A 13,694-nucleotide genomic window follows, 5' to 3' on the forward strand; every position below is an offset into this window, starting at 1 on the left:
TTCACTATGAAGGCAATTTGCTTATGGGCGATACACAATTTTCCTGCGTTTCACCATCTTTCTGGACATAAAACGGCGGGAAGGTATGCATGTCCTATTTGTAGTGAAGATACAGATTATACTTGGCTGAAGCATGGAAAAAAGTTTGCTTATATGGGTCATTGAAAGTTCCTAGCAGACCCGAATCATCGCTTTAGAGTCCAGAAGGCACAATTTAATGGAAAATAAGAACATGCATGGTAAGCGTCCTATTCGTTTAAAGGGTTCTCAAGTAAAAATTAAAATGAGCCAAATTCAGAACAAGTTTGGCAAGGTGTCGGATACACCGGAAGGAAGGAAGAAGAAGAGAAAAAGGACTAAAGAACTAGAAAATTCAGCATTTTCAAAGGATTCTATCTTCTTTACTATACATTACCGTATTGGGAGGTATTTTTAACATTTGTGTAGTAGTATATCATGTAACTTTATGTATACATATCCATATATTCACTTATATATTTAATTCCTACAACATCTGCCTATTTGCCACAATCTAGATGTGATGCGTGGAAAAAATGTTGTTATGGAGAATCTGTTTGCAACAATCATGGGTACAGGTAAGAGTAAGGATGGACTCGAAGCCCGTCTGGACCTTAAAGCTAGGAAGATAAAGAAACACTTGTGGCCGGTAATGAAGAATGACAAGTGGTCTTATCCAATAGGTGTTTTTTCTCTTTCACGTGCAGAGAGAGTTTTGTTTTGTAGGACTTTGCACCAATTGAAGGTTCCTGTTGGATATAGTGGAAATTGGAAACATAATGTGGACTTGGAGGATTTTCAGCTCAAGAACCTAAAATCTCATAACTATCACATCCTTTTACAACATTTATTACACGTGTTATTGATGCATCTATTCAAAAAACACAAGCCATTGCATGAAGTTATTCGCCAGTTGTCTTTATTCTTTAACGTCCTATGCTCCAAAGTCATTTGTCGTGCGAACCTTTCGAACATGAGAAAACGCATTGTGGAAACTTTGTGTGTCTTTGAAAAATACTTCCCGCCTTCGTTTTTTGTTTCAATGATACACCTTGTTGTGCACTTAGCGGAAAAGGTACAAATTTGTGGACCTGTTAGATATAGGTGGATGTATCCTTTTGAGAGGTGAGTAAAGTTCTTTATATATATCTTTCTTGTGATTAGTATGTAGTCATTTTGTATTAATTAATGGCACATGCACAGGGTGATGAAAAATTATAAAAGGTATGTGACCAATCAGACTTTTGTTGAGGGTTGCATCCAAGAGTAATACCTCGTGGAAGAGGCGATGATGTACTATATGGAGTACATTCATGATGGCAACTTGGCAAGCCATAAGAATGGGAGAAGGGTGATCATGAATGAGGATATTGAAAGTGGACACCCTATGGATAAAAAGGGAAAGCAATATGTTCTTCCAAATATAGAGTATCCACAAGTTAGCAAGTGGGTTTTGACGCATTCTTTGAAAAATGCTGAGTGGGAAGAGTAAGTCGTGCATTTACCATTGTTTTGGTAGTCAATACTTGAGTTATGTGTGTCAACTGTCCTGAATTTTTATTATTTTCACAGAAAGTACCAAGTATACCTCCAAAGTCATAAATCAAGGGGTAAAAATCGTTGGGGCAGTCAAGCAAAAGAGTTGGACTACATTCGTTGGTTAAGACTACAACTACAAAATGAAAAAGTATCTCCTTTCAAGAGGATTGTTGATGGTCCATCTTTTACAGCGGTGTCATATAACAGATACACAGCGAATGGGTATGTTTTTTATACGCCGGATTCCGAATCAACGACTACAACAAAGAATAGTGGGGTTTCCATGAAGGCTGTGACTAGTTTTAGGGCAAGCACCAAGGATAGGAACCTTGTTGATGACGAAGTCACTTACTATGGAGTTGTCAAAAGAATTCTTGAACTTGATTATGTAGAATTTAAACAAACTGTGTTCTACTGTGATTGGGTGCGCATTGAGGATAAAACAAATGGTTGCACAGTTGATCCTGATATGAACTTGGTATTTGTAAATCTTGGGAGGTTCATGAGGAATACAAGTGAGGTTGACGAGCCCTTTATTCTCGCTTCTGAAGCTAAACAAGTCTTTTATTGCCGAGATTTGAGTAGAGATAATTGGCATGTTGTCTTGGATGCTCCAAAGAGGTTGAGTCAAGAGATAGATGCTTATAAAGACTCATTGGTCTTCGAGGCCAGAACAAGTGCTAATGATTCTTCATCAACAACTCTATTTGAGGACATTCTAGAAATTGCGGAAGACTGGATTTAATCTTAATGAATAATTTTTTTAATTATTATTTTTTTTTTTTTTTTTTTTTTATTTTTTTATGTTGATGAATAATCTTAATTGAGGACGTTCTTAGGAAACTTATCAATGAATAATCTTTTTTTTGTATGGTTGATATTTATGGGAAGCTTTTTTTGAATTAGGTATCTTTTGTTTTTGTTCATCTTTTCCAATTCTCAACATGGTACAGGTGAGTTAAATAGTATGGCTTGAACATCTTGGGTGTTCTCTGTCTAGTGGGTTTTTCTGTTTTTAGTTTTTTCTTCGAGTGATGCAACATATGATACATGCTACATCTATTCCATGTTTTGTTTAATTTCGTTGCCTTAGATTTTAACCATTTTGTTGAACTTTATATTTAGGTAAAAAGAATTCATGTCAAAAGCATCTAAAGCAAGTGGATTTGAAGCAAATGAATCTGAAGCAAGTGAGACGACGACAAAACCAAAACGTAAAGTAACATTTTTTATTTGATTATTAATTTTTTATTTAATAACATAAGTTGGCTGGGAAAGTGTTAAACCTATAAAAATGACCCATGTAGTCACCCCCTTAGTGATCATTTCATACGGTTTGATAGTGGTCATCTTGGTTGGGACTTTGGTATCCACAATGCCATGGCAGATAAGGATATTGTGAGTGCAGCCCTTTTACGCAGTTTGTACACTATCCCAGATGGGAGACCAAGCAGAGATTACTGACTTTGGAATATTGGAAAGGATGAAAATTTTAGCTCAAAATCTTTCTATTTCGCTCTCTACTCCTATCTTCCTATGATAATTTCTTAACTAATTTCCCTAGCACTTTGATTTGGAAGTCGAAGATTCCTTGCCGAGTGTCTTTTTTTATGTGATGTGCTACACAAAATAAAATCCTAACCATAGACAACTTTATCAAAAGAAAGAAAATCATTGTAAACTTGTCCTTGGTGTTTGTTTGATGGTGAGTTGGTTAACCATACCCTCATCCATTGTTCTTACTCTTGGGAGGTGTGGTGTCATTTCCTTCCACAATCACGGGTGGTTTGGGTTGTTCCCCGCTCTGTGAAGGATATATTGGAGTCCTGGGTCTTGAGGTTCATTCTCATATAGAATATTACTCCTTTCGCGATCATGTGGGGCCTTTGGTTGGAATGGAATTGGAGGCACTTCGATGATGCATCAGTGGAGGAGGTGATTATTTTGATAGAATAATTTATATTCCTTTGGTCAAAGATGTGGGAGGCATGGCGTGACACTCCTCTTTCGGAGACCGTGTATAGATGAGAAGTTTTGTTAGCTCAGTGAGACTTAGTCGATTTTGTTTTAGTTTTTTTGCAGTTGTTGTTGTATTTTTATGTAGAATATCTCATCATATGTCATCATGCTTTATAAGCAAAGCCCAAGGTAAAGGATACTAACCTAAAAATAAATTAATGAGTGATCGAGGGGTGCCAACCTATTTGGGATGTCTTAGGTCTGTACTTTCCATTTTTTTTTTAATCAGTAAAATGTATTGTTGATAAAAAACGAGACTTTAGGGGTGCTTGTTCCTTGTATTGGCTTGTTGCTAATCGCTTTCCCCACTTCCATGAAACTCATACACGGTTCTTTTCTTATATGTTATGTATTGATTTTCAAATTGCTTGCCACTTGACCAAACCATGCTGCTGATTCTGATCCTTTATTCAACTCTTTCTGTACAATCTGGCCCCTTTGTTATTGAGTCAACATTCACTATTACTTTAGAAGTATAAACTAAAAAGAGAAGACAATTTTACAAGATTGTTAATCAGTGATAGTAATGCTAGAGCATAGCTTCCAACATCATCATGATGTCAGCCTTACTAGACAAGAGTTCTATTTTAGATGTTATGTTATTTATTTTTTGACCTATATGTACCTAATCTGCTTGTGGTCATGTGAATGCAAAATGAAATGGTATATGATTTTTGTATTTATTGATCTGCGGACGCAACTTTGAGTCTTTGAGCATAAAAGAAAAGTCAAATTTTATTTTTCTCCTTTTCTTTTATACCTTTTGGTATATCATGGGAAGACTACTTTCTTTTGAAGACTTGTGGCGACAAGAAAATGGTTTAACTGAAAGGCTGGGGGAATGTGGGTACCCTTGTATTCATGACTTATATTTTACGGTGGGAACTGGGAACTATTTTTTGCCAAGCCAAAGCAAGAACAGCTCTAGCTAATGAAAAGTGATATGGTGTTGTCTATGTAACTTCAGTTTTAAGATGGTTCCGAGGGTTTTTTTACTCAAGTATTTTAGATTCCTCTGATTAGTATAATCGACTTAGGACTTTTCTAGGAATTTTGCTGTTTTCACGGGAGCTATAGCTGCCTCATTCACTGTTTTGTTCTTGGTGATCAATGGTTAAATATGGACTGGAGTGCAAGTTAGATACATGAAACATGGCACCAGATTTTAGAAACTTGTTAATATATTAAGCAGGAGTCTTAAGGGAGGGCAGTTGATAGGTACTAATATTTTTTCATAGTTCTGATGTTAATTAGATCTTATTCTTTTTCATATTCTTGTTAATTAGGTCATTTGATCTTTTATCCACAGATCATTTGAAAAATAGATCACAATAAATTGATTTTGTCTATTGTCATTTTTCTAGTAGTGAAGCTTTTCTGCGTCCTATTTTTACTTAATCGGTTGCTAATTAATCCACTTAGGTCCAAGATTCCAAGTGGAGTTTACTGATTATGGACAAGCTACTGGACAATATCGAGCAAAGTATGCCACTATAGTCGGGCAGGTGGCTAGGACACATTGCCCACCTATGTACAAGGACTAGGTAGAGGTTCCAGATTTAACAAAGGATGCTTTGTGGGAGAAAGTATTGGTAAGTGCAAGTCACTCCACCTAATTTTATTTCAATAAACATTTTAATTTGTATTGTATCCAAATTTGTTTACTAATGATTTTGACATGTCCAATTTACAGGTTGAAATTGATCTTCCACTCATCCGAAAAGAATGCACTCTTCGTAAGCTTAATACAGCTTGGAAGCAGAAAAAATATGAACTTCGTCAAGTGTATGATAAATTTCCAACAGATGCAGAGCGAAAAAGAAATGTTCCTATGAGGGTGAAAAAGGAAGAATGGGAGGCATTCGTCGACATGTGCTCAACAGAAGAGGATAAAACCAAGCGATTCAATGGAAAGTTAGCAAGGGAACAAATGAAGAACCCACATACAACTGGTAGAATGGGAGCAGTTCTAGTTATTGAGCAGTTGGTAAACATCTATTTAATGCCATAAAATTATCGTATGCACTCAACTATTATTAGTCTTTATCTACATATTTGTTTAATATGTTACAAAAAAAAAGTTTAATATGCTAAAAAAAAAAAAAAAAAAAAAAAAAAAGGCCAACTGGTGAGGTTTCAAGGACAGAAGGATATGTGGCCATCCATACGAGGAGAGATGGGAGTTGCATCAATTTTGAAACGAAGCAACTCTTGTAAGAGACAACGAGACATTTATATAGTAATTTCTTATGTTTGTATGACCAGGTATTATGTACTTAAGAAATGGTGACTTTGATTTCTTTTGTAGGAGGAAATTGACAGACTTGTTAGCAATGAGCCTGATATAGTGGAAAGGGATCTAGACAATGATCCCGTTGCTTTGGTGTGATGCTTCTTCCCATCTTGTTTTATTTTTTCTAGTAGGTTTTCTTCAAAGTTCTACCTAAACTTTTGTTTGCTTAATAGGTTATTGGTCGTGATGGAAGATGGCGTGTTCGTGGTATAGGTAGTGGTGTCACTAAGACTGTTTACCATGCTTCAGCTCCTTATAAGGAGATTGCTCAAAGAGAGAAGAGAGCGCGTGAAAACAGTGAGTCAGGTTATGAGGCGATCATGGTGAGACTTGATGAAGCAAACAAGGCTCGCAAGATACTTGAGGATGAAGTTGCAGACCTTAAGCGACAATCTTCAGGGCTTGGAAATGCATCTCAGGTAATAATTTAGATAAAAGGTCTGTAGCACTTCTCTTTTCTTGTAGTTCTGTAGCTTGATAAAAATCCTAAAACTAATTGACTTCAAACAACTGCGATGGGGGAAGAGCTGCAAGATGTTTATTCAGGCTCTGAACAGCTCTTTGAGAATCTATAGCTACCACCACCTTCTGTTCAATCAGTTTGCAACCTTGTAGGCTTACTAGGTTAGCTTTTAATTCTTGAATAGGACAAACCTTGTACCACCCTCTTTGTCATTAATACTTCTCCAGTGAGTGTGTCGCAGTTGCTCCTCCCATTCCACACCTTGAAATTTTGGAGATGTGTCTCTTTATTGTGTAGATAGGCGTAATCGCAAATCCTTATATAGTATGAGCATAAGTATCTATAGCTCGCCGTTTATACTATCAGTTGAATGTTGGAGTTAATTTAGGCCTTCAAGTTAAGATTATTCTGTTTATATAGGCGTCTACAAATTGTGATGATAGTTAGACGTCTTAGTATTAACTTGATGTGGGTATGCGCAGGTTTGTAATACCGCCTTTACTAAGTCAAATTATGTTTATTAATTTGCCAGCTATATGAGACTGGTTTCAGATGTGGTACCCACTTTCAATTCCTCTGAAACTCGCTCTATTGCATCTCCTAAACCCATGGCTGGGGTCCAAACGTGAGGCTTAACTGACTGACTCTACTTGCATTATTGTCCCCAATTCTCCTTCCCTCAACAAATGTCGTTTGCTGCTTACATCCGCGGTGGGGCAGGACTGGCTTGATCATATTGGCAATGATCTTGGAAACATGTTCAGTTCTTTATATCACCCTGGTCCTTTTTTGCTTGCTTTATGGTGCCTACTAGTCGATCAGTCCAATCTTATCTGCGTTCATCCCCCGCTACTTGTTCTGCTTTGAATTTCATCTATCTCACTCGTCTACGGTCAAGGCTTCTTTGTAAAAAGCCTTTCGGTCTCATTGGTCTTCACTTTGATCGCTTTTCTTCAATTAGGGGTTGTTTGTTTTTTTTGAATTCAGCATTCAGAGCCTCTTAAACTTAAGTTTTAAGCATTCAGAGGTTCAAAACTTGTTTGTTTTTTTGAAGTAGTTTAAGCATTCGGTGTTACTTTTAGCATTCAAAGATTCAAAGACCAAAATTTCTCCTCGAATCTTTGAATTCTAATACTGAAACAAGAAAGTCCCTTCTTGCCTTTTCTTAAGAACCCATCTACTTTCCTACCTTGATTTTTATGGCTTCAAAATAAGTTCTTCAAAATTTGATGTTGGCGTCCACGGTTTTTCATTTTTTGGGTGAATGATATCCACTTTGTTAAAAATAGAATTACATATATATATTCTGAAAATAAACAAAATATGAAAAAAATAAACTGTTAAAATATATTTGTGAAAGCATATTTTAAATAAATTTATTTATCATTTATTTTTTTCGATAATCCATCTCTTCTCCTCAAATATAATATATATTTTGTTTAACAAGAAATCAAGTTAGTGTTTAAAATAGATAGCATGAGTAAAATTGTCCGAATGATTTATATTAAGCCTTCGTGAGCGGGTTATTCTAACAGAAAATAAACATGTTTTTTAGAATTCAGCAATCAGCATTTAGCATTCAGAGGATGAGCCATTCAGCATTCAGCATTCAGCATTCATAGGCTCAGAAAAACAAACGACCCCTTAGTCCAAAAGGAAAGCAATTCAAGTCTGCCTTCGGATAGCAATCAAAGCGGATAAGCAAGAAGGCTGGTCCTAAATCAGCTAGCTCGCGCTCTAGTCTTCTCTCACGTCATCTTCTGTGCCCCTGTCTACTTTCGGTCTATTATAGTAGAAGATGCTGGGACGTGTAAAGGACAAACCATATAGGCTGGCAGAGTGGCGGCAGGTAGAATCACAAAAGTACGATCAATGGAGGCAGTAGGACTTTTGAGGGGAACTCATTCTTTGTATAACTTATGAATACTCCTCAGTTTAGCCTTTCCCACTAGTCTATGAACTAACTCGACTTATTAGTCCGGAGTAGTATATAAGCCATTAAGCCTGGGTCATTTTTCGGTTTTAAGACATTCATCAATTCGTAGTGTTCAAATCCTGCCTCTGAACCCTCACTTGACAAAGAGCCTTGATGAAAGATAGACTGAAGGTCCCCAACATTCACTGTCCACCTCTGCTATTATATCCCTAATAGTTGCCTCGTCACCCATTCCATGATCTTTCATGGCTGTTTCCAGTTCATCTCTAGTGATAAACCTGTAAAAAAAAATGACAACTCATAATGAAATGTACACTGTAAAACAAAAAAAAGTTCATCAAACAAGGAGAACTGGAACAGTGAGTAAAAATGCTATTTATAGATAATATTCATGACTCGTCCAAGTTGCTTTTGAACAGTGGTAACATACTGTCTATTCTCTAACTCACTTGCGACCACAGCCTGTCTCAAAGATTACCAGGTTCTACTATTCTTTTGTTTTCTATTGGTGTTTAGAAGGGGAGGTGGGATAAATAATTTTGGCAGAAATTTCATCATGATTCCATGTATAATTTTTAACATCTTTCACGGCGAAAGTAGAGAGCTGACAGAGCTGAGTAGCAACAGCAATCTGTGAATCATTAAGGGCCTATGTGTGCATGTCTTTATGCATTTTATCACTGAAAAAAGGGATGTCAAAGATTGGTTCATAGATATGACGAGCATATCCAGCTACTGGAGTGACAGGCCCATGATTTGCAAATGACGGATGAGCAAGCAAGCAGTACATAAATAAACAAGTAGCACACTTATACCCACTGTTATCTTTATCAAAATACTGGAATGCCGTATACAGATGCTCATCTCTTTCTAGCCGGTATCCTAGGACGTCATAAGCATATAACATGGTGGCTGATTATGATGTAGTTGGTAACAGAGTTATGCAAAGAGAAATGAGAATAAACAAAATCAGTGGAGACATGGTTGTACTATTTCTATTACCACTGTATACAAGATACAACAATTATATTTCTCTATTAAATACGGTTAAATAGAGGATTGGGTACAAGAAAAACACATCTGCTGCATGATTCAAATCATACAACAGAAAAACTGAATACTATACAAGTATGTGATGATAGTAAGTATGCCACAGTTTATCACATATTAGTATTGGTGCTGCGAGTGAGCGCAGGTTAGTATTGGTGCTGTGATTTTTAATGAAATGTTGGAAGTTTGAGTACTTTGTGATCTTGGGAATTTTGATTCTCTTGGGATTGTTTTATGATTTGGTCATGTGGGTATGTTGAATTTTTTATGATAGGTGACTTTAAGGTTTGGTTTTAATTTGCAATGGTATGAATTTTTTTTTATGTCTGTTTCCTATATGTTTTGGTCATTGTGATGTTTCTAGTCAGTGAAGATTAGTTGTTGAGTTTGTATCATGTCTTAGATTGAATAAATGATATAGTAAGTAATCATCTCTATATTCATTATTCTTTGTGAATAACCTATATTAACTTCATTGTTTTTTCTTATTTACTTAAGAAATACAACAATCACTAGTTTGTGATGATTCCCGCAATATCCGACCTCAATCTACAACTTGTCACTTGAAGAGTTTCATAACAAAGACTGTGTTTGCACTTGGAGAAGTCTGCACCTATTTAACGACGCCTCCAAGTTCGTATAATGTCCGAATCGATGAGATACTTGATGATTTTGCACCGTTGTATGAAGGAGATGGAAGACTTGGAGATATTGTGCTTCGTGACGTGATTACTTGGCCAAAAAATTATGTGGTTTTTCATTGATCGATGAAGCTTTTAAATTGACAAAAACTTATCTTCTTTTGGCGTGCCTTGTAAATCCAAGTACATAGTTGTTTTTTGGTCTTTTGATAGTGTTTTTAGCTAGCTATTGAATACTTGAGCAACAAGATCGAGTTCAAATATTTTAGTATTTTGTCAGACTTCAAGTTTTATAGTATATGGTATTGCAATGTAAACATTTTGGATGGAATGATAAATATAAAGATGTTTTGGTACTTAAGTTTGATTATGGTTTCTTAATTATAGTGCAGTTTGAATTTAAATTATTTGGGTAGCCAATCATATTGAAGCAGCAGGTTGATTTAGATTTTCAAATACTACATGTTTTGTCATTAGCATTTCTCGCAATAAGGAATTGAAACTATTCAGGTTTCATGTTTTGATCGAAAGCGGGGACGCAACTCTAGACGATCTTGGCGCTTGTTTTAAACCCTAAACCACAGCCATTAGCCGTCCACAAAACTCATTTCTCGACTGCTAATAGCTGTCTTTGTATTTCAAATAATGGACAGCCACTAACCGTCGAGAATCGATACCACAACATTTTTAACAATGGCTTAGACAACGGCTTATGAGACAGTCAGTAGCCGTCGAGATTGACCAATCTCAACAGATATAAGCCGTCCTAAATCAGCTATTTTGACATAGTGCGCGTCTTTGTTGAATGAGGAGACTAGAAGGAGTTCAAAAAGCAGCTCCTCTCACTCAGAGATCCTTGTCACAGAGAAACGGGGGAGAGGTAGAAGCAGAAAACCATCTCATTCTAGAGGTAATGACAGAAGTAAATCTAGGGGTGAAACTAGAACTCCTAAGGCAGAGAGCTGAGGCAATGTTACTACTGTACTACCAAGGGTCACTTCAGGTATGAGTGCAAAACACTGAAAAGGGATGAGAAGAATAACTGTGTACATAAAGACATGGTAAAGAGGAACGGAAACTCAGGCAGAGATACAACCGCACTAGTCGATGATGGTCTAGTGGGAATCGTGTCAGATTGTGGTGAGTGTTGTCTTAGTACCTCATGCCAAGATACAGAGTGGGTGATAGATACAAGAGCATCTTATCACGTCACACCGCACAGGGGATTTTTCACTACCTACGGCTGTGGTGAATATGGTGAAGTGAAGATGGGTAATAGTGGAGTCTCGAAGATTGCAGGCATTGGGGATGTTCACATAGAAACCAATGTCGGATACACCTAGACACTCAAGGATATAAGACATGTCCCTGACATTCGGCTAAACCTAATTTCCACTGGGAAGTTAGATGATGATGGCTTTCTAAACTTGTTTGGTAACGGGGTATGGAAACTGAGCAGATGTTCCATTGTAGCAGCCAAGGGGAAGAAAACTTGCTCTATTTACAAAACACAGGCTAGTTTGTGTAAAGTAGAAGTAAATGCGGCAGAAGAAGAAGCTTCCTCCGAACTGTGGCACAAGAGACTGTGTCATATGTGCGAAAAAGAGATGGAAGTTCTTGCCAAGCAAAAGGCCTTGCCAGACATCAAAGGTACACATTTAAATAGATGTACTCACTGTTTGGTAGGAAAGCAACACAGGGTGTCTTTCCAAAGATTCTCGTCTCACAGAAAGGACAATGTCCTTGAACTAGTGCACACAAATTTATGTGGTCCTATAAAAGTAAAGTCCCACGGGGGAGCTTTATACTTCGTGACCTTCATTGATGATGCGTCGAGAAAGGTATGGGCATATGGTCTGAAAACCAAGGATGAAGTACTTGGCGTGTTTGAGAAATTTCATAGCATGGTGGAAAAAGAGACAGGGAAGCTTTTAAAGTGTATTCGCTCAGATAATGGGGGTGAGTATATTGGGTCGTTTGAAGAGTATTGCTAGAGTCATGGGATTCGTCATGAGCAGACCGTTCCCAAAACTCCGCAGCAAAATGGTATAGCCTGAGAGGATGAATACTCTTCAATAGATGCATGTTGTCTCACTCTAAGCTACCTAGAAGCTACTGGGTAGAAGCAATGCGCACAGCCGTACATGTGATCAACCTATCACCGTTGAAGCCTCTGAATAGTGATTATCCAGAGAGAGTATGGTCAGGCAGAGATGTTGATTATGGATACTTGAGGGTATTTTGGTGCATGACATTTGTGCATATTCCGAAGGATGAGAGATCCAAGCTTGATGACAAAGCCAAGCAGTGCATTTTTCTGGGTTATGGGGATGAGAAGTTTGGCTACAAACTCTATGATCCGATTAACAAGAAGGTAATCCGAAGTCGAGATATTGTGTTCTTGGAAGACCAAACCATAGCAGATTTCGAGGAGGGTGAGAAGCTACAAGCTTTCACTAATGATCTTGTTGATTCAGAACCAGAAGTTCCTACTATGGCATGCAGAAGGCATTGAGAATGCAGAAAACCATGGGCTTGAAGCTCATGATGAGAATCCTACTGCTCATGATTGGATAGAACCAGTGTAGTCAAGGCTTTAAAAGCACCTAAGGCGAAACATTCAAAATTAAAACAACACCTTCTTCTTCGTGCCTTAGTCGCGTATCGCCATGCATCGGAGAGGGGGATGAAAGTTTGATTGAAGTGAGGCGACAATACTAAAAAATAATAAAAAAAAGCTCTTAGCTTGGCATGTTTATTGTAGAGTAAATCTTCAATGGCAGGATGAAATGAGGTTAATCGCTTATGTTTTTGTGTGTAGGGAAAATAAACAGTTTGGTCGGCACCAGGTGCAACAATGTTGAACTTAGGATCAATTGATCAAAGACATCTATACCAGAGACGACTCAAGATAGGCCTGGTAATGTGAATGCAGTATGGCTCTCGTACTGTCCAGGCCTTTCCTTGCTGCAGATAAAAGTCATAAAACTACTACGTAGTTAATTTTTACAAATATAGCATGGCCTAAACGTACAGCGATGCTCCAATTCTCCAATCATCAACCTACTAGCAGTACGTACTTGACAAGATGAAAAGCTATCTGATGCCCATCAATCGTCTTGGTGGGTTAGACTAGTAAAAGCCCTTGCAGCTTCATCTGTCTTATAATGAAACTTAACCCACTCTGTCCACTTCCCTGTCTTGATATCAAACCCCTCAACCTTCTTGTCAATTTCCCCATACAACAATACTTGTGCCAACAACAGATCAGGAGGCATATCAGAGTATAAAAGCATTTAAGTACAATTATGACAAACAACCTTCAACATGATTTGAAGATTGCGAACTCAGATGCATGAGTTTTCAAACACAAAAAGGCAAAAAGGCATCACGTAGAATGAGATATAGGAAGTTACAAACTTGCAACAATTGTTCAAACTTCAAAGTTCCAAAAATCCAAAATCTGATTATCATGCTAGTTACAGCACTTGTTCAAAGTTCCAAAATGTCAAACACTAAACAAACAAAAGAGATTCAAGTGCCATGGTCTTAAATTTCAACTGATAGCCTAACTAAAAAACATAACTAATAGTCTAATACTCATCATCAAATTGAATATCATCTTCTAGCACATTCATCAACCCGTCTTCTTGGTCAGCTTCTTTATCACTTTCAATTAAGTCAACTTCTTCCGTCGTTGCTTCTTCTTCTTCGTCTTCTTCATCTCTAAGAGTG

General features: G+C 37.3%; 2 protein-coding genes across 2 annotated transcripts; both read left to right on the forward strand.

Annotated features, from left to right (window-relative positions):
* Positions 1–1,318: 1,318 nt before the first annotated feature.
* LOC147512188 (uncharacterized) lies at positions 1,319–2,302 on the forward strand. Its single transcript, XM_086598677.1, has 2 exons — positions 1,319–1,506; positions 1,591–2,302. Exons 1-2 carry the CDS (start codon positions 1,319–1,321, stop codon positions 2,300–2,302), a joined length of 900 nt encoding a protein of 299 aa, XP_086454803.1.
* A 199-nt stretch (positions 2,303–2,501) lies between these two features.
* Positions 2,502–10,137, forward strand: LOC147512189 (uncharacterized). The gene is made up of 5 exons (XM_086598678.1): positions 2,502–2,510; positions 5,270–5,563; positions 5,885–5,959; positions 6,043–6,288; positions 9,817–10,137. The coding sequence occupies exons 1-5, from the start codon at positions 2,502–2,504 to the stop codon at positions 9,832–9,834; spliced, it is 642 nt and encodes a 213-aa protein (XP_086454804.1). The 3' UTR covers positions 9,835–10,137.
* The last annotated feature ends 3,557 nt before the right edge of the window (positions 10,138–13,694 follow it).

Source organism: Coptis chinensis, chromosome 3 (assembly GCF_015680905.1).
Source record: "Coptis chinensis isolate HL-2020 chromosome 3, ASM1568090v1, whole genome shotgun sequence".
NCBI lineage: Eukaryota > Viridiplantae > Streptophyta > Magnoliopsida > Ranunculales > Ranunculaceae > Coptis > Coptis chinensis.

What these genes read in the sequence shown, in the direction of transcription:
- LOC147512188 (XM_086598677.1), top strand. Translation starts at nt 1,319, where the DNA reads ATGGAGTACATTCATGATGGCAACTTGGCAAGCCATAAGAATGGGAGA. An exon ending in AAAAATGCTGAGTGGGAAGA is followed by an intron (nt 1,507 to 1,590) that starts GTAAGTCGTGCA and finishes TTATTTTCACAG; the next exon opens with AAAGTACCAAGTATACCTCC.
- LOC147512189 (XM_086598678.1), top strand. An exon ending in TTCTAGTTATTGAGCAGTTG is followed by an intron (nt 5,564 to 5,884) that starts GTAAACATCTAT and finishes TTTCTTTTGTAG; the next exon opens with GAGGAAATTGACAGACTTGT. An exon ending in ACAATGATCCCGTTGCTTTG is followed by an intron (nt 5,960 to 6,042) that starts GTGTGATGCTTC and finishes TTTGCTTAATAG; the next exon opens with GTTATTGGTCGTGATGGAAG.